The sequence below is a fragment of the Citrus clementina genome, unplaced genomic scaffold (genome assembly GCF_000493195.1).
Source record: "Citrus clementina cultivar Clemenules unplaced genomic scaffold, Citrus_clementina_v1.0 scaffold_1, whole genome shotgun sequence".
In the NCBI taxonomy this organism is placed as follows: domain Eukaryota; kingdom Viridiplantae; phylum Streptophyta; class Magnoliopsida; order Sapindales; family Rutaceae; genus Citrus; species Citrus x clementina.
The window spans coordinates 28,497,063-28,517,573 of record NW_006263303.1 but is presented as its reverse complement, the minus strand read 5'-3'; the positions used below and the strand labels follow the sequence as shown (position 1 = coordinate 28,517,573).

Here is a 20,511-nt window from a genome sequence, read left to right as displayed (position 1 = left end):
CGGGAAAAAAAGAACCTGGACTTTTTAGCACTTCTGAAATTTATCATTGTTAGGTTGATCCTTTTTGACCTTTTTCAGGGGCATATGATCATTAATGCTATGCTAACACTATTTGGTACCCCTACTCTTCGTAGAAAATTCTCTAGTTTTTCTGTTTCCTCAAGTTTTCATTACAACTCTATTTTTTATCTTGTTGCACATAATCTACCATAACTTCAAAGACAAAAACGAAAAACTTCAAAATTTTGAGATTTTTCAATAGTGGGGGTTGAGGGCTTGAGGCGTTGAGCGCTATGCCAAACCATACTGTATTATTTTTATTTTCTTTATTTGATCTCTTAATTGTACATTATAACTGAATCTTTCATCTGGGTTTACATCTTTACTTGCCACGAGGCAAAAAAAAAAAAAGAATAACAAAAGCCACGAAATAAAAAAAGAATGCAGTTTCAATCACTAGAAGCCACTCAACCCAATTTTATCTTTAGCTATAATGGCTTCCTGTACAACTCTTCATCTTCTTATACTCATTCTTGCAACATTGGCAACAAAGGCAACAGAATCATTGCCAACTTTTCTACCAGGAGCAAAAGCAAACTATTATAAGTCTTCTTTCAAGCAAGCTAGGCTTTCAAAGCCAAAGCTTCCATACAAGACTCATTATTTTCCTCAAGTTCTGGATCATTTTACTTTTCAGCCAAAGAGTTCAAAAATATTTTACTAAAAGTATTTGATTAATAGCCATTACTGCCACAAAGTAGGCCCTATTTTTGTTATACTGGAAATGAAGGTGACATTGAGTGCTTTGCTGCCAACACTGGGTTCTTGCTTGATATTGCTCCCAAGTTCAAGGCTTTACTTGTTTTCATTGAAGTAATAATTCAGTAACACCAAAAAAATTTTTTTTTGGGTCAAGTGTTTGATTATGAGGTATTCGGATTTGTTGAGGTATTGTTGTTTATATATGATTTTTCAGCATAGATCCTATGGGGAATCAATGCCATTTGGGAAGACTCATACAAGTCAGCAGAGACGTTGGGGTACTTGAATTCACAACAAGCTTTGGCTGATGATGCAGTTTTGATAAGGAGTTTGAAGCAGAATCTTTCCTCTGACTCTTCTCCATTTGTGGTCTTTGGTGGATCTTATGGAGGAAGTAAGTCAAAAACCTGCAGCTTGGCCTTTTCAACTTTTCGTTTTTACTGAATTTATACCGCATGACAGTAAATTTTGGTGAATGTTATCTTACAAACCTGAACTCAAGTTAGTGGTACAAGGAAAATTTAAGGTATGTTTGTTATTAATTAAGCAGCTTTTGGATTTAACCATTTTCTAAGTGTTTCGTACCTTTTTTCCTTTCTAAGATGTTGATGTGGGCAGGAAGCAAGCTTGAATTGCTTTGAAGTGATAAAGGGGAGCTCGGCAGAACTGGAGGCACTTTCAACTCAAAAAGAAGGCCTGGCTAAACTAAGCAGAACTTTAGAACTTGCAAGCGAGTCTTGACCTTTCAGCATAGAAGTTAAACATGTATAAGAAAGATTAAGATTGATCCGATGCTTAACCGTAGTTTGCATTAATGTTTTAAATTACCAATTCCTGAATTTATTACTTTAAAATGTAGGACTTGTATGCATTAAAAAAAAAAAAAAGTACTAACCATAGCATGTTGAAGATCTCCAAGAAATTTTATTTTTCCTTCGAACTCTTTTGTTTCCAATAAGTAGATGTGCAAAATTATTGATGGATTGCCACCAGGAGTTTCTAAGCTCAGCCAGGTTTTCGCAGGTGCAAGCTTATGTTACAACTATCCACAAACAGAAAAATGTTTTATGATAGAAGATGCAGCCGATCCTCACGGCCTGGATGGTTGGCGCTGGCAGGTATGTGTTTTTTGCTGTCACTAGAACACAGTTCAGGAATTATGTAGGAGTCAGTCATATTTTAAATTGGCAAGGATACAACTCAACTCAAATTTGTAATTGTTATTGCAATAAATATTATGTAAACCCTCGGAGTACGCAGACATGTACGGAGATGGTCATGCCTATGACTTGCTCCAACAACAGCATGTTTCCTCCATCAGGCTATGATTACAAAGATTTTGCAGAACAATGCATGATGACATATGGAGTTAGGCCTCGAATACACTGGATCACAACTGAATTTGGTGGCAAAGTGAGTCATCTTTTGTTTCTTCTCAGTTAAAATATTTCAACAAACGAAGCTAGTACTCCATCGATAAATTTCTATGTATCTTCATACATGCTCTTGTATGAAAATTTTTGTCTGTGCAGAGGATCGAGCTTGTGCTGAAAAGGTTTGGCAGCAACATAATATTCTGCAGTGGAATGCAGGATCCATGGAGCAGAGGAGGGTTTGTTAATTCTCTTTTTAAAGACAAAAACTAAATATATTGCACAAGTTGTATCGATATTCAATGACATGTAAATGGATTCTGCAGAGTGCTGAAGAATATATCAGCCAGTATCATTGCTCTCGTCACTAAGAAAGGTACGTGTACATGCATGCGTGTGTCTCATCATCGATGCAATATGATCACTTATTGCTTTTCTTTTCAAGTTTTGCAAGCTTGAAATTCATACCCTTTCTACCTCACCCCAATAGGTGCTCATCATGTTGATTTTCGATCCAAAACAAAAGACGATCCAGATTGGCTCGTGGAGCTTAGGCGGCAAGAAGTTGAGATTATACAGAAGTGGGTTGGATGAGCATTACACAAACTTTTTAACACAAGAATATAACAAGTATCAACACAACCTACCCTCAAGATTTGTATCCGATACCTTGCTGATTTATATTAACCAATGCTCTTCGTTAGGGCAGTTGAAGGACCAATTCAATCTAATCCAATCAATCCATCTAATCCAAACCGTTCCAATTTTTGCTTGATTTGATTGGATTGAATTGTAAAATAGAAAATCTAATGCTGTTGGACTGGTTGACAGGTCTCTGTGTTTAAATCCAATATAAACTAATCCAACCAACTAATTTTTATTTTCTTTATTTAATTTCAAGAAAAACTACATATCATTTATATATTTAACTTATTAACGAATTAAAACCTAATTTATATAAGTATACAATAATAAAACAGAGTACAAAGTTGCAAGTTGCAACAAACGTTTGCTTTCAATATTTAAATTTAAACTTTTTTCAACTATATGATATAAAATAAATGAATGATAAAATATTAAAGGAGTTGATTTTTCTTTTCAAATGGTAGTAATTATAACTTTGGAGAGCAATTGATGTTTTTATTTTAATTGGACTGATTAGATTTATCAAATCGAATAAAATTGAATTTAACCTTTTATTGATTTGAATTATATTGGATTTTTTTCAAATGGTATGCATCAAAGAGAGTATTCAACAAAATCTATGGCCTTATCGGTATAAAAAAGAAAGAAAAACAAACTAAAATAAAATCTAAGGCCCAGGACAAGGTATGTGAAAATTTTGGGTGTAATCAGACTTTTCTGGAATGGTTTTAGTATCAATCATTCCAAAAAGCATTGTACCCCAAATTCAGCCCAAAACTTGGCGTTTTTGACTTTCGTTTGTAGAAAAATAGCAATAACATTTGACCCTCAATTTATTTAATTAATATTATTTATTTTAAAACTTTTTACAGAAGAATAATAAATAAATATTTTTCTCTCTCAATCCCTTAATTGATTAACTTTTCATCTCTCTCATTTCTTCTAATTGATTCAAAAATGTAAATCAAATATTAACTCTTAATCAAATCCCAAATTGAAATTTAAAAAAGTCTTAAATTATCACATAGAACAAAACCAATATCATCAATAATAATGAAATCTACCATTTGTTTATAAGATTTAATAAAATCCAAGCAAAGGTGATGGGTCAATGGTGAAAAAAGTAAGTGGTGGTGAGGGTGTGTGGGGGGGGGGGGAGGGAGAGAGAGTAAAAAATATTTTTATTATTTAAAGATAATTCTAAAAAATAATAACATAGATTAAAAGTGAGATTTGAGCGAGTCAATGATCATTACTGATAAAAGAAATCAAGTTCTTCTTTCAATTTATTTCTTAAAACTTGGCATTTTTGATGAATTTATTAAAATCCTTCCATTTGGATATCATATTAATTTACCAGTTGATTAAAAAGGAAAAAAAAACCACTTAATAAAATTTTAAAACTACTGTAAATAACAGTAATTACAGTTATATATAAGCATATTTAGTTATTCCATACATGAAACTAATTATTCTATTTATGGATATTTTCAACCCAAAAAAAAAAAATAATAAATAAAAAGAGAAGAAGAAAAATTCCACCGTCAGACAAACTACTAAACAGAGACGTGAGCAGTAGTGAAGACTGAACGAAGACCGAGACGGCTCCTGAAGCGAACAAGACTTAATGATTTTTTGTAATAACTGTCGGGTAATGTTTACAAGTAAAACACAGCTCATTAAAATACTCGAACGGAACTGACTGACTTCTTTGCATACAAAAAAAGGTTAAAACTTTTCATATAAAAGCTGAAGTAGATTCATTCATTCATTGATAGTAAAAGCCCCATCAATCAAAGCATCCACATTAGATCTCCCCTGTATCTCTATTGCGTCTCAAAGCACAAACACAAACGGAGAGAAGAGAGATTGTGTGCGTGCGTGTTTGTGTGTGTGTTAATGAGAGAGATGTCCAGGAGATCAGGCAATTGTGTGAGGTGCTGTCTCGTAATATTTGCTGTAGTTTCAGCTCTAGCTGTCTGTGGACCTGCTCTGTTTTGGAGATTTAAGAAGGGAGTTAGTTTAGGTGATAACAAATCTTCTTGTCCTCATTGTAATTGCGATTGCCCTCCTCCTCTTTCTCTTCTCAAGATTGCGCCTGGTAAGTGTTGCTTTCATGATTTCTGCTTGTGGGTTGTTTTCAAGTCATGAGCTTGATTGATTATACGCTGATTAGAGTGATTTTGAGGAGTATCTATTTCATCGAGTTGATATCTTTGATCTACTGTTTATGCCCTTTACTCAGCGGCAGGTTTTAATGATTTCTGTTTGTGGGTTTTGCTTTCAAGTTTTGATTTTGTTTGATTGTATGTGGATTATAGTGAATTTGAGTAGTTCTCATTTTATCAAGTTGAGATTTTGATTTGTTGGTATAGCTCATTTTTTGCTATCTGGGTTGCTGTCCGAGTTCTGATTGGTTAAATGCTGATTAGAGTAAAATAATTAGCTTGAGGTTTTGATCTACAGTTGTTGCTAATTTTGAAGTCTGAGCTTTGTGTATAATGGAATAGTTGCAATAGAATGAGGAATAAATTCTAATTCAAGCCAGATTTATTTTCCATTCTTTTATGATATAATTAAGGTTGCTTATGTCATCAAATTTTGAGGTTCTGATCAGCTGTTATTGATGATTCTTGGTTTGGCTCTCAATCTTCTTGGTCACCAGGGATGTGATTGTATTACAGTCTTAATCTATCTTCTTTACATGTGATCCGAGTAAAAGTAATTAGGTGTTCATTTCATCAGGATGATACTTCAATTTTTTGTTATGTGGTTGACTCGTTTTCCTTGCTTGGGTATCGCAGTGATCAGGATAAGCTTAATCTTGCTTGACGATTATCTTAATACTTTAGTTCCATGACGTTTTAATTAGAATGAAAATCTAGGAATGCTGTTTTGGTCAATGCTTCAGCATTATAAATCCAATCAATTGTATTCATTCAACAGTTGATCACCCCCAAAACCACTGAAAGAGAAATTGTGAAGTTTTTGTGAACTATGATTTCAATGGAAGAAAAGATTTTCCAGAGAGAAAATTTTGTATTGTACACTTTTTTATTATTGGAAGTGGGTCTCTTAAGTTGATAGTCAATATGAAATAGTGGTTGCTTTGCTGCGTCTGTTAGCTTTTGAAATGTCATACAGGTTCCTTAATTCCAATTGACATCTGCAAGTTTTTTACCTCACTGTTTAATATGTAGGATTTTTTTTTTGGAAATTGAAATTTCAAAGTCTCTATGTAGATGCTGATGTTACCTTTCGGATTTTCTTATTTCCTGCAGGGTTAGCCAATCTCTCAGTCACAGGTTAGAGCTCACTCTCCTAGCTTAACTTGGTGAAGAACTTCTTGCTTTTGGCCTTCTTTCTTATTTTACTCAAATTCGACTGCTTTGTTGGGTTTTCTTGACCCTTAGTGTTTATTGCATTCCACCTATCAGCAGGCTAGTATATTGCATTTTGGCAGAGTAACACGTTACTTAGCTCATAAATTATGTATCAGGCTAGTAGATTGCATTTTGCTGAGTAACCTGTTACTCAGCTTATAAATTATGTACTCTTATATCAGTGTACTGGAAACATAGTTTTTTTTTTCTTTTTTTATATTAATGTTTGATCTCTAAATTCTTTTCTTCATAATTCACATATTGGTAAAAGATTGAGCTACTCATGCATTTGCTCTTAACTGATTATACTAAATAAATTATGAGATATCTCTGCAAGTTTGAGCCTTTGGATCCTAAGAACAGTACGTCGGGCAAGGGTATATTTTTCTTTTTAGGGCAGATGTTACTTAAGTGGAAATGTAGAAGTTTGATAAAATGGTTGCTTCAGAAAATATACTTTGCTGCCAAAAGCCTTTTAGCTCATTCTTTTGTCAGCTTTCCCTTTTTGTTGCTCAGATTCCTAGCGTGTAGTTTTTCCTGTTAATTGACTCTAATTGTGGTGATATCACAGATTGTGGAAGCAATGACCCTGACGTCAAGCAGGAGATGGAGAAGCAGTTTGTCGATCTTCTGACAGAGGAATTGAAGCTGCAAGAAGCTGTTGCTGAAGAGCACTTGCGCCATATGAACATAACCTTTGGTGAAGCAAAAAGGGTGGCTTCCCAGTACCAAAAGGAGGCAGAAAGATGCAATGCTGCTACAGAAACCTGTGAAGAGGCCAGAGAACGGGCTGAGGCCTTGCTGATCAAGGAGAGGAAAGTAACTTCCTTGTGGGAGCGGCGAGCCCAGCAAATGGGATGGGAAGGAGAATAGTTGACTGTATAATTTATCAACTTCTATACTCAGATTAGTGAATCGTTCAAACACTTAATATCTATGCAAGCAGGCAGACAAGCAAGCAAAAAATTTGCTTGAGTTGCTTGGTAAGGGGAGGGTTACTGTCTCTTGCTTCATATTCTCTTGTTTTTTTTACTGCTATCTCCATTTGTAGTATTATTTCCAAAATTTTATTCCTCAATTTCTTTGGTAATTGACATTTTGTGGACTGCTCCCACTACCGTTTGCTAAATCATATTATCTCCTCGTATGCTTTTATTTTTTGATGCAGTATATTTTTGTCTGCTAATAATGCCTCTGCCACATAATTTTGAGCAGAATTGAAGTGAACAAGTGCTGTGACTTTCAAACAACAATATGAACAAATATTAAGTTGAAGCATCGTATATGGTTAGAAGCCATAAAAATACTTTCCTATCACCATTTTCTTGATATTCCCCATCATCCAAACGAGCCAAACCAGTCATTCATGGGGATGCACCAACCAATGTTATAAAAGATGATATCCAATATGCATACCATTCACTAGCCATGTATATATATATAATTAGTTGAAACACACATAATAATTGAAAAAAGAAGCAACACTCTTAAGGGTATCCAAGACTTTTTCCCTTACCATGAGCAGAGTCATTTCAGTTGGCCCCAGGAACTAGCTAGCCACCATCTACGCATTTGATTTTCTCCAAAAAAAATTGAAAAAGGGTGGTGGAAAGAAAACGAGTCAAATGCCATCAGCCAGTGCGTACCAAGTGAGACAAGAAAACAACATAACGCGGTTTCAACTTTCAACGTTCATGCACACTCAAAACACAGCTGTTTTTCTTTCTTAGTATTAATCTATGCAAGAATCTTTAAATTTCTATATTTTTTTGTCATCAGAAAACATTAAAAAAACAATATATTTAGATCCAACCCATATGCAATGCAACTGAGCAGCTCATTATCTTCATTGCATCAACTACTAGTTTTGTTTCATTTTTTTATCATACAACTCAGAACCCAGTTCCGTAAATGTCATAAAAAAACAGTTTTGTTTTGTTCTGTTCTTCATCTTTTAGAAAAACTGGAAAACGGATTGATCCTGAAGATTCTGTATCGTTGTTTATGTACTGTCTTTACAGGAATTTTTTTTTTTGTCGAAATTTGGAAAGGTGGTGAGGGTTTGGTTAAGTTTCTATAAATGGAAAGTTCAAGGAACAAGAAGAGAGGGTATGAGCAGAGTGTTGAAGATGAAGCTGATGGCATGCCTGGATCCAAAAAATCGAAATTGCCCGCTTTGGCAAGGTTTGTTCTATGACTTTTTTTTATCGATTTTTTTGCTTTCTGGTAATGGACTTCTTGCGTTTGATTCTTGTTAATAAGTTTTAGAAATGTTGTCTTATTTTTTTGGTTGCTTGAAAGGGCTTGTAACTTATGATAGCTCAACGAAAATGAAATTTGATTTTAGCAATTAGGAATCAAACTTGATGTTAATGATGTGAAATGGGTTAATTTCTTGGCTATATCTAGTAAACATAACATTTGGGTGATAGATTCTAATACCTAATCTACATCAAAATTAACTTTTGCAACTTTGAGATGACATATTAAGCAGATGGTGATCTGTTTTTGATGGATGAATCTCAATTACATGAAGCACCTGGTAGTACTCTTCAGATGAAATATGAGTATTTGACAATGGCATTTTTTGGTAATTCATCACTTAAGACAAAAATGAAAAGCATTCATAATCCTCTCTGGTTTGGTTGCATTGTTCAATAGTTATTGAAATTGATGTGCAAATATGCCAACCAGCTTAGTTTAATGAAATTGAGGTTTTTCTTTCAAGCTTTTACTAACACTTAAATTCATGTTTATGCAGTGTGATTGTGGAAGCTTTGAAGATGGATAGTTTGCAAAGACTTTGCTCATCTTTGGAGCCTCTTCTCCGCAGAATTGTGAGTCAGAAACTTATTTCTGATGAATGAATTTGCATAGCTGTGCATGGTAGTTTGCATGAAAAATTTGATTGATTATTCTCTTCCAGGATGCTTGATGATACACAGCATATGCCACTTGAATGCCAGTTTATATACATTAATGAAACATTTTTTTTCCTGGTAATATAGTTTTGCTGTCTATTGACTACTGTGAATTCCTTTCCTACCAGGTTAGTGAAGAAGTGGAGCGAGCTTTGACAAAGTTTGGTCATGCTAAACTTGCTGCTAGGTCTGTTTCTAGTTCTTCCTTAATGTTAAGACACTAAAGATTTACATTTGGCGACCACCTGTAATATAAAATCTTAGTAACATGACATTCTGGTTTTCTAATGGAACTAGTTCTTGATGGAGGGCATTTCTCAATACCATTAGCTCACTGATTATCTCTCTATGCATAGCAGGTCTCCACCCCCAAGGATCCATGGACCAGGAGAAAAAAATTTGCAACTTCATTTCAAAACAAGCATGCCACCTCACCTTTTTACAGGGGGAAAGGTTGAGGGAGATCAAGGAGCAGCTATCCATGTTGTCTTGATAGACATGAACACAGGAGATGTTGTCCAAACAGGACCAGAATCATCTGCCAAGCTGAATGTTGTGGTGCTTGAAGGTGACTTCAATGAAGAAGAGGATGATAATTGGACTAAAGAGCACTTTGAAAGCCATGAAGTGAAGGAGCGTGAGGGAAAAAGACCAATTCTGACGGGGGATTTGCTGGTGACGCTCAAGGAAGGGTTTGGAACACTTGGTGATCTTACTTTCACTGATAACTCAAGCTGGATAAGGAGTAGAAAGTTCAGGCTTGGTTTGAAGGTTTCCCCTGGATACTGTGATGGGATTCGTGTTCGTGAGGCTAAAACTGAGGGTTTTGCTGTCAAAGATCATAGGGGAGAATGTGAGTTTTCTCGTAGATACTTTATGTTTGTTAGACGGAATGGAGGCTTTTTAGTCAATGATTATGTCACTATAGATTTTCTTGGTATGGCTTTTGCTTTCCTTTTCTCTTTCTCGATAATGAGTTGTTGGAGTCAAAATTATTTCTTTAATTTGCAGTGTACAAGAAACATTACCCACCTGCCCTACATGATGAAGTCTGGAGATTGGATAGGATAGCAAAAGATGGAGCACTGCACAAAAAGTTGATGAAAGCTGATATTGTAACTGTTGAAGATTTTCTCCGAATTCTAGTTAGAGATCCACAGAAATTAAGAAATGTAAGTAACTTTATTTGGATTTTGGTTCATTCCCTCATGCACGGTCATGGGAACTTTTTCTTCTTTTATTTCAAACTCTTACCAGCAGTTATTGTTCTTCATTTTACTTTGATTTTACCATATAGATCCTTGGGAGTGGCATGTCCAATAGGATGTGGGAGAACACAGTGGAGCATGCGAAGACATGTGTCTTGGGTGGGAAGCTTTATGTTTACTATGCAGATGGAACTCAGAATACTGGTGTTGTCTTCAACAATATTTATGAGCTTCGAGGCCTCATTGATGATGGGCAGTTCGTCTCCTTGGAATCCCTTACTCACAGCCAGAAGGTGAGACATTCTTCGTTACTGAAAAATGATGATGGCATTATCATCTTTTATAACAATTTTGAAATTTTTTAGCGATATGTTTATTTATCTTATTAGCTTAACTACATGTGCATGTATATACACATTCTTGGTGATGAAGACACTTCCTGATAGTGGCTTACATGAGCATGTATTTGCCTTCAGATATCGGTTGATTCCTTGGTGAAGAGAGCATATGATAATTGGCATCAAGTTTTAGAGTATGACGGCAAATTCCTGAGCTCGTTGACTAATAATACTAAGAAGGCAATTAAATCATCAGCTGCACCGACAGTTTCCAGCAACTATGACACAGGTCGCTGTACCTCAACAACTCAGAGCAGACAGCAGTATATGTCATCTGAGCCCAGATCACAATACCAATCTGGAAACCACCAACACGCTCCAGTTACTCAGCTAATTGAATTTCCATTTGTGAGGCCTGATCAGACTTCACTGATGATACTAAATAATCCACAAGCAGCGTTATCAGGCAGCTTTGATCACTTGTCAGTTGGAAATGCTGCAGCTGGGGGTTCTTATTTTCAGGGAGATTGGTCTAGGCCAAGGAATGGGCATGGATTGGAAGACTTTTTGGCTGAGGAAATCCGAGTTAGGAGTTCCGAGATGTTAGAGAATGATGACATGCAGAGACTGCTAAAAACATTGAGTATGGGAATGACAGCAAGTTATGATCATTCTCATGAAGCTTGTTATTCCTATGGCATTCAATATGAGCCCCCCATGGATCAGACATACAAGCAGGATCTCAGCAGAGGGTCGGGGAAGGCTGTTGTGGGATGGCTTAAGCTTAAAGCCGCATTGAGATGGGGGATATTTGTAAGGAAGAGAGCTGCTGAAAGGAGAGCTCGGCTTGTTGAACTAGAATGAGCCTGTTGCTTAAAACTTTAATTTAACAACTTTTTATCAGATAGCATATCGTGATGCCCTTGATTTCACTAATGCTTCGTTTTAATTGTCGAGAAGATATTATAGTTGATGTATGAAAATATAACCCTGATGGTAAAGCAAAATTTTATTATTGAGTTTTATTTTCCTACATGTTCCAATAAAAAGGAAAGGCAACAAAAATGAAAGAATGTTCTTTGTCTTATATAGGTCAGTTCCATTGTATTTGTTCCAAGTGGCTCTGCTCTATCCTCTTGTTTTCATTGAAATAGGATTAGATGCTGGAGTTGACCCAAGAGGTTGGCTCTGATGCCATGTTAACGGAATTTCTTGACCTAAGAGCTTAAGTTATCAACTAAAGGTTGTACTGAAAACAATTTTCGCTTGACTTTCAGTTGTGGCAATAGTGACCACTTGTTATCAGAAATGCTTCAAGAATTGCAGACGAGACAGCAAAAATGAGCACCAGATGCAAGCAAAATAACATCGCCAAGTTGGTGTTAAAGGGCCTTTGCCCCACCTACAGTTCGCTACAGCTGCACCCTGGCGGTAGCTGTTGGATGCTCAACAGCCAGATAGACAGTTTCAAGCAAACTAATTTCCTCTTATTATTTTAGATCTTGTTCTAAAGCCAAGTCCCATCTTTAACAATTAACACGCATACATATAATGCACGATTGTACTGAATGAACGTATGAATGACGTGATATCTCCCTCTCGCTTAAGACTCTCTCTTTTGTTGATAAAAGAGAGTCTAATATACGTGCAGAGTGGCCAAATTAATGCATTTTTATATCGTCGCCAGGCTGTTGAAACAGATACCGAGGGTTCTAGAACGCATCCAGCAATTCCTGCTATGCAAAAATGAATATATGATCAATCATTTATGATTTGACTTTGTTTTGTCTTCGTGCATTAACAGATCAGATCGTTAGATGCAATCTTGCAGAGCACGTACTCCACATTCTAAGATTTGTTTGTTTTTATTTCTCTTATTAAGAATTCACAGAACTGACTTTTACTCCATTATTTTACAATGCTGGCCACCCCTTCATATGGAAGGCAACAGAAAGTCAGAGACGTAGACGTCACCAGCTAAGAAATTCCCATTAATATTATATTCACTTGATAATGAAAGAAAGTAAAAAGGGGGAAAAAAAAAACAATGAAGGTGGTGGAAATTTCTTGAGCCAATGTTCTACCGTAAGAATGAACAAGCAGAAGAATGAAAAGGAAAGGACCAAACCGTTGTCAATTGCAACCAGAAACTGAATGTGGCAACAGCGAGCGGAAAATAGAAATGGGAAGAAGATAATACATGAAGCATAATGAACTACATAATTACAAGCTTCTGGTAAAGGATTAGACTTTATCTCTTGTGTTGGTGTCGACCCAACGATAATCAAATTTCACATGCATGAGCTGAGGGAGTAAGCATCAAATCCTAGCTCTCCATCCATTAAAATTGTTTCATTTGAATCCTGCAGTGCACACACCACCTCATTTAGAGATTTCATTACAGATATAGATAAAACATGTGTAAACTTTTTCACCCTATATTAAGGTGCCAAAAGAAACATGTATAAGCAAACATGGTATCTAACTTACTCGTTTAAGAATGCCACTCATCATATCATCCATGGGATCATAGTGGTTTTGAATGAAACCATCATGGGACTTGCTTTGCTCCAAGAGGAAGTCATCATTTGACCTCAACTTTGTATTTAATGGAGCTTTTTCTACACCAGTGAGCTGAGCAATGTAAGGAGAATTGCTTTGGTCCATGCTCTGGCTAAAGGGACCCATAGTGCAATTGCCAGAAAGCAGAGTGTTTACATTGCTGAATGGATTATTTAAGTTCTGGTTGTAACCCTGTTTATGTTCCAACCACTGCTGCTTCGATGTGTAATTCTGAATTACATTACCAATCAGGCCAGGCTGGCAAGACAAGTCTCCCCTGGAATCCTCCAAATGCGTAGAAGTTGCCATGGAAGAAGAAATATCCAGACAGCTGGTTGAAGATAAAGTGTTCCTTAAATTAGGAGGCATTTGATCATGAATAAAAGGTTCACTCAATGGCAATGAATTTGATGACAATTGAACTGCATCCTGCCAGCTTTCATTACATCTACTATGATCGAGAAAGTTTGAAGAATTACGGACTCCAACATCAAAAGATTCCTGATTCAATGAGGCCACACTGAGAGAAGATTGATTTCCATAAGCATCCCTACTGTGAGCCTGATGCAGGTTTCCTTGCAACATCATAATGTTGCTCGAGGAAGTAGATACAGAGCTGCTTGAGCTACCAACAGCCACTGTGGCATCTGTAAAGCCAGTGGCAGCCATAGACGTTGTTGGACTATTAATGTGATTAAAATCTCCAATTTGGGTAGTGGACTTGCTTTGCGGCAGCTGGTTGAGCTCTGATGACGTCCTGACACCTTGGAACAAATTTGAAATTCGGTTTGCAGGAAACATTGCTTGCTGGATCTTCCCAATAGTATTGAAGGAGGTGTTGAAGGATTGGGAATGGCCTGGTTGTATCATGCCAGAAGAAGCAATTCCATGCATGCTTAAACCAGAAGTAGAGTTCAACCTACCAAACATGTTGCCCGGTACATATGATGATGATATTGCAGAACTTGAAAGCCTTCCTGGACTATTCAATGAGCGCAAATCCCCAAATCCATCCAGTGCACCGATACGTAAATAAGAGGAATCTTTACTCCCTAATGCAGCAACCATGCCAGCTTGTGGTGTTTCATTACTAAGTCTTTTCAGGTAAAGCCTAAATTTCTGCAAAACAAAAGAACAAAGTAAGTTGAGGAGGGCATTGGTAAATTCTATAAATTTTACAAAAGCTTACAAGTACGGGTGTACATCAAGGTGAATGATTATAAAAGAGAATCTGAAAATGAATAATGAAAAGGAAACATCAGTACCTGCAGATGACTTGCCACATTTTCCCTTGTAAGCCCTTCAACATTCATCAGGTCAAGAATTTTCTTCGGGACAGCCTCTGCATATGATGAAAAAAACAAAAAGGAAAAGAAAATTGAAAATATCTCAAGGATGAGAATTCGGATATCAGAAAAATAATATCCTATTTCATGGTAATAGAATACTTACTGTCCACACCCAACTGATTAACGGCTCCAACAAACTTTCTATGCAACTCTGGGGTCCAAACAACCCGAGGCTTCTTCTGGGTTGTTGAGTCCTCATTTTCTTGTCCATCATCATCACCATCTTCATCCTCATCTCCATCTTGATCCTTCCTTTTCCTGTTGGATTTTCCATTTTGATCAGAATTACCAGTAGACATTGCACCTTGTCCACCTTCTCCAGCTCCAACACGAGAATTCTCTTGGTTAAGCGACTTGTTTTGGTCCTTGGGTCCAACTTTCTTTCTCCTGATTACATGCTGCCATATGTTCTTCAGCTCCTCAATTCGAACAGGTTTCAACAAGTAGTCACAAGCTCCATGAGTAATCCCCTTCATCACAAGCTTGGTATCGCCATACGCTGACAACACTGAACCAAAATTTCAAGGGCAAACACAACATTAAAATGTAATCAGTCTCCTACATTAACCACCTAAAACTAACAACTAAAGAAACTAATTTAAACAAATTGAGATAATTTGAAAAGAAAAGCAAAGATCAATAAATGTGATGAAGTAACAAAGAGCTTTTATGCTTACTTATGACAGGTAGGTCCATCTCAAGACCCACATGTTCAAGAAGCTTAAAGCCATCCATGTCTGGCATATGAACATCGCTGATAACCAAATCAAAATTGTTTCTGTTTTCCCGCAACAATTTCAGTGCTGTAACAGCCTGATTGGTTACTGTAACTGCAACAAATAAATAAATGTGATGAAAAAATAAGCCAAATTTGAATAAGTTTTCAGAGACAAAAATTACACACCACAGATCAATCCAAATGGACCTTGTTAACCAAAAGTCAAAAACACAATCACGTCTGATGAACAGTCTAACGGTTTTCAACAGCCAATTAATCCAAAACTACAATCAAAACCTCATAAACCCAAATTTTCAAATATTTAACAAAAAACCTGAATTACCAGAATCATTGAAATATAAATTGAAACTATGAACGCTATGAAAATTAAAAAAAAAAAAAAAAATTACAACCGACTAAACAGAAAAATCAAAAACAGAGTATCCATCCAAACAATTGAATTACTGCATACAGAAAAATAATTAAATATTCAATAAACAACCATCTGAAAAACCCCGTGTTTTACAGAACTCAGAAAAAAAAATAATAAACATAACAAGAATAACAACAAACCTTCATATTGGCATGCACGCAGGAAATTTTCCAAAACTTTAAGGCACGTTGGGTCGTCATCAACAGCAAGCACTCGCATACCAATTGGAAACTTGTCTATAGGTCCATCTTCACAACCCGCAGAACCCATTCTTTCCTCAGCAGTCATTATGAATTAAACAACTTCAAAATCCCAGGCGAAAAAACAGAGCAAAAACAGAGCCAAAAACAAAGATTACTCAAGAAGAAAAAGTTTGATTTTTGAGCGTTCAAAATTACTCAAGCCTTGTTCTTTGAGGCTTTTACACAAAACCCAGATGGAAAAACATTAGAAAATTAAAATTTGAAAAAGAAACGTTGAACAAGAGACAATCAAAAGAAGAAACTGAGTGAAAGCTGTGCAAATGAGCAATGATGGTGATGTTCAGAAACAGAGTTAAGAGAGTGTTTTTCAACTTTCAGCCCCAACAACAAAACAGAAATCTATATTTGTTTTTAAGAAAGTACTCAAATTGTTTTGTTTTCTGTTTTCTCTCTCTACTGTGTGTTCTGTCTTTGGCTTTTTCTTTCTTTTCTAGCACAGCCCCAATCGAAGCGTCTTGTTTATTGCTTATGTTAATTAGTGTTGTAATAAAAAGATCTGTTTTTTTTTTTTTTCTTTTCTTTTTTTTTTAATTTTAATTTCAATAAAAATTTCCAAACTTGCTCACTCTCCTCTCCATACATGGAAATAGCAAAATAGGAGACCTTAGAACTATCCTAAACTATATTTTAATGACAGACATTATTACTACACCCTACCATCTCAACCGTCCATTTCACATATAGTTTCATTCTTCTTTGTCTACTTGATCATCACCGTTGACTCAACATAATTTTTATTCCAATAACTCACGGTCTAAATGTTGATGGTGATGGGATTTTTGTTGGAGTAGCTGCGAAAATGTGTCTTCTATCTAAAAATTGCAGGTGATAAAACTATGATTAGTAAATGTAAGAGAATTAGTTTAAATTAATTTAAATTTTAAATTGATTTAAGAGAAATATGCAAAAGGGGTATTGTGGTCAACCGCGGAAACAATGACATAAATTAAGGTGAAAATATGTAGAAAGATTTCAATATTTATTAGGTCTTAAATGGGTATTTACATTACCAATTATTTTTCAATTTTGGGAAGTTATTTTGATATCCTCCAGCGAAAATTCCTTAGATTGAATTTGATTGTTCCCTTAATTTGAGACTTATTTGTCTTAATTAATAAATGGCTAGGGAAAGACAATTATGTGTTTCAATTTCAAGTGCATTCATTACTTTGTCAAGTCCAACATTGTCTTTTTTAAGATTCGAAATTGCAACATTTAGAGGTTTTCTATTTTATATTGAAATTGTTTTGGTAAATTCTGAATAAAGAAAGTATTAATTATCAATTATTACTATTTAAATCGAAAGAACAATTATTTCTTTAATCATTATTTTTTTTTTCAATTTAACATGACAACTCAATTTCTATGCTATCCATATGAGCAGAATTTGAAATCCCAAATCTATTGATTTCAAGACAATGAATTTTTCACAGCACCTACATTGCTTTAATCACAGTTAATCCATGTACAAAATGATTAACTAAACATTGATTAATTGTAATAGCATATAGTCTATAGTTTCTTTTTATATATATTAAGTTAAAATATTGAAATAGAAATTAAAAAAAAACTATATGAGTATTGTGTCACATTTTAACCTTTGAAATATGTCACATCAAAATATATTTATTCTAGCACCAACGTGGTAATATCCTTCTCGTAGAGTGATTAAAGAAAAATGATAGCTTTCATCTATCACGAGACCCATTTCTTACGTTCGATCAATTCAACACGACAAGCATGAGGTTTAATTTACTAATTATTTTGAAAATTTGGCGTTCATTCGATGATTTATCATAAAACGGCGGAATGTTTGATTTAATTTGTGTAGCCACTTGAAAAAGCGTTGCATGTAATAGCGCGCTATGAAAAAAAATAATATGAGAATTACTATATGCTTTTAAAAAGGTATAGAATGGAATAAAGATATTTTAAAATTTTATTAAAAAAAGTTAATAATACATAACAAAAAAAAAAAAGGTTTTCTTAGTCAAAGAAATCAACCAACACAGCAAAAATGTTGATTTATTTTTAAATATGTTAACTTTTTGTTAATGTATCGAATGTATCTAAATGTTGCATTTCAAATTTGACGGTTGTTTGTAATAATTATATTTGTTTATCTGATAAGATAGTAAATAATTTGTAAATATAAAAATAAAATAAATTTCATATGCCTTTGAGTTTTTATTTAAATAAAAATTAAAATGATGTTTATTATCCTCTAGTTATTATATAATCTTTTTATAAAAAAAATTAAAAAAAAGTCAAGTATAGTAAGATTTTATTTGTAAAATCACTCAAATCATTTAATATTATTTTAGAGTATTCATAGCTAAGAAACCTCCAACATATGGCATGATAATAGAAATTAAAAATAAATAAATAAATAAATATGTTTCCAATTGTGGGTAAAGAGAGCGTGTGAGTCACTACCCAAAACAGAGAGTGGGAAAACATGTACCCTATATTATATTAGGTAAAGCTTCCCCGTAACATAAAGGAAGTATCAAAAGTACCAATTCTCTCGTTCAGTTTCAGGGGGACCCTGTGCGCTTCCAGATTCCACCGACACGTTTCGAATTTTGATTGGTTAGAAATCTTCGGGGGCGGGACCCACATATGAGATTCCTGACGCAGAAAGAAATGAAGCCTGTTCAGCGAAAACGACGCGTCGGTCGCAGGATAATCAGAGAATGAGAGACCCTACGATGTATGACGACGATCTCGGCAGTCGGTGGGGACCACGATGACAGGTAGCATGTGAATTCGTGACTCGTGCGTAATAAGAAAAGCCCAACAACAGTGAGCCCGTGCTGCTCCCGCGTGGTCCGGTTATTATAAAATATTTTTTTATTATTTATCATTTTACATATGTGGTTGTAAAGTTAAGGTGTGATTTCAGAATATTCAAATGTTATTTAAAAAAAAAAATTAAGGTGTGATTCCAGAATCTGCCTATTAAAATGATGATTAAAAAAATAATAATAGTAGTACTAATAATGGTTGCCGTTCATTTTTGTGTATGCTCGAGATTTTTATCTAGTTGACTCTTATGGATCTTCATTTTACTAACGTTTACAATACGTTTCTTAAATGTAACATGAGGTCAAAGTTCAATACTAGAAAGGAAGAAAGGAAAGAGAGTTTTATATGGATAAGGGTGTAAAATAAAAAACTTAATCAAGTTCTTTGGTGATTCAATTGTTAATTGCTTAGTTGGATTCCGCATGATCATTAATCACATCCAACCCTTAATTAACAATCAAACTAATCTCTTCACGCAGTGAACGCAACCACAACCGAGCCCTAATTACTTGAAAGGCAGTAGTCATTGAAAATTTTTGGAATTAGTGATAAAGTGGTTTTAGGAATAAATTAATCAACTAGTGAAAAATACTAAATGATTGACGTCGTTATTGATTTGTAATCAAAATCTAATTATTTATTCCTTAGAAAACAAGAGATCACATTATAGTAATAGAAGATTTTTATTTTATTAAGCTGGGCCACAGACAGAAGTAGTCAAACACTAACTTAAAATTAATATAATTTTTCCTATAAAATAACATGCTTTTTCCAAAACTTTTAGCTATTAATCAATGGAGGTTGCCATCCACTACGGCATGATCACAAACATCTCGATCGATAGTATTGAATGATTTTCATATTGATATAGTTTATGTTTTTAGATGGTAAAAGTAATTCAAGTTAGATTTTTACAAGGGTTTTAGCCGTTTGGCAAGTGATCTAACAAGCCATCCCGTACTTCAATCCCCACCAACTCTTATAGTTTTTTGCTCTTCTTCTTCTTCTTCTTCTTCTTCTTCTTCTTCTAAGTGGAAATATTACAATACTTTATAAGTTTGATTTCATAAACTTTTTTCAATGAAATGAATAATTAATTAATCTGATTATCTATGTTTCAGGAAATAGTGAGAGACCATGGTGGCTTATGTGGGTACAATGTGCAAGCAATTCAATTGTTCGCAATTGTTTAAATTGCATACCTTAACATCGAATTTTGACTGTCTCAGTTTCTTTTTTAATACTCCATTTCTATAAATACATTGCACGTGTTTAATTTTAGGTCTTGCATTAATGAGCATAAAAAATTTTCCCTAGTTAAGCTACATGCGAACGAGTCTTGTTGTTCTCGCGATCTCTAAAGTCAATACATATAAAATCGACTGGCATATCATATGCATTTAATCAATGCATAATATGAAGCTTCTAATTATATTTTTCTATGTTTTTAATATTTTCTTGACATTGAATTCCTTTTTGTTTTTTATTATTTCAATGTGTGTTCAGTCTTCACTTCCACAACTTTCTTATTTCCCATGTTTTTTTACTCTCTAAAGAAACCCAGTTTTTTTTTTCTATTAAAAGTGTTTCTACAAATAAATGCTTTCGCATCATTTCAAAAATATCTTTAAATATGGAATTACAATAATATTAGAGATCCTAACATGTGAATTCCAACTTAAGTTCTAATATCATGTGTCACTTATTTATTAAATGATAAATTTTATGACTTGTAAAATTACTTAACC

General features: G+C 34.6%; 3 protein-coding genes and 1 pseudogene across 3 annotated transcripts; 3 read left to right on the top strand and 1 right to left on the bottom strand.

Annotated features, from left to right (window-relative positions):
- Positions 1–493: 493 nt before the first annotated feature.
- LOC18054077 lies at positions 494–2,729 on the top strand (annotated as a pseudogene).
- A 1,646-nt stretch (positions 2,730–4,375) lies between these two features.
- Positions 4,376–7,330, top strand: LOC18054076. Its single transcript, XM_006453580.2, has 3 exons — positions 4,376–4,881; positions 6,062–6,085; positions 6,735–7,330. Exons 1-3 carry the CDS (start codon positions 4,680–4,682, stop codon positions 7,034–7,036), a joined length of 528 nt encoding a protein of 175 aa, XP_006453643.2. The 5' UTR covers positions 4,376–4,679; the 3' UTR covers positions 7,037–7,330.
- A 343-nt stretch (positions 7,331–7,673) lies between these two features.
- On the top strand, positions 7,674–11,655 carry LOC18054075 (calmodulin-binding protein 60 E). The gene is made up of 7 exons (XM_006453573.2): positions 7,674–8,347; positions 8,925–9,000; positions 9,213–9,271; positions 9,444–9,937; positions 10,096–10,256; positions 10,382–10,585; positions 10,769–11,655. The coding sequence occupies exons 1-7, from the start codon at positions 8,244–8,246 to the stop codon at positions 11,492–11,494; spliced, it is 1,824 nt and encodes a 607-aa protein (XP_006453636.1). The 5' UTR covers positions 7,674–8,243; the 3' UTR covers positions 11,495–11,655.
- A 1,011-nt stretch (positions 11,656–12,666) lies between these two features.
- On the bottom strand, positions 12,667–16,427 carry LOC18054074 (two-component response regulator ORR24). The gene is made up of 6 exons (XM_006453571.2): positions 15,833–16,427; positions 15,219–15,371; positions 14,645–15,049; positions 14,458–14,534; positions 13,121–14,311; positions 12,667–12,993 (listed from the first exon to the last, which is right to left on the bottom strand). The coding sequence occupies exons 1-6, from the start codon at positions 15,978–15,980 to the stop codon at positions 12,922–12,924; spliced, it is 2,046 nt and encodes a 681-aa protein (XP_006453634.1). The 5' UTR covers positions 15,981–16,427; the 3' UTR covers positions 12,667–12,921.
- Positions 16,428–20,511: the final 4,084 nt, after the last annotated feature.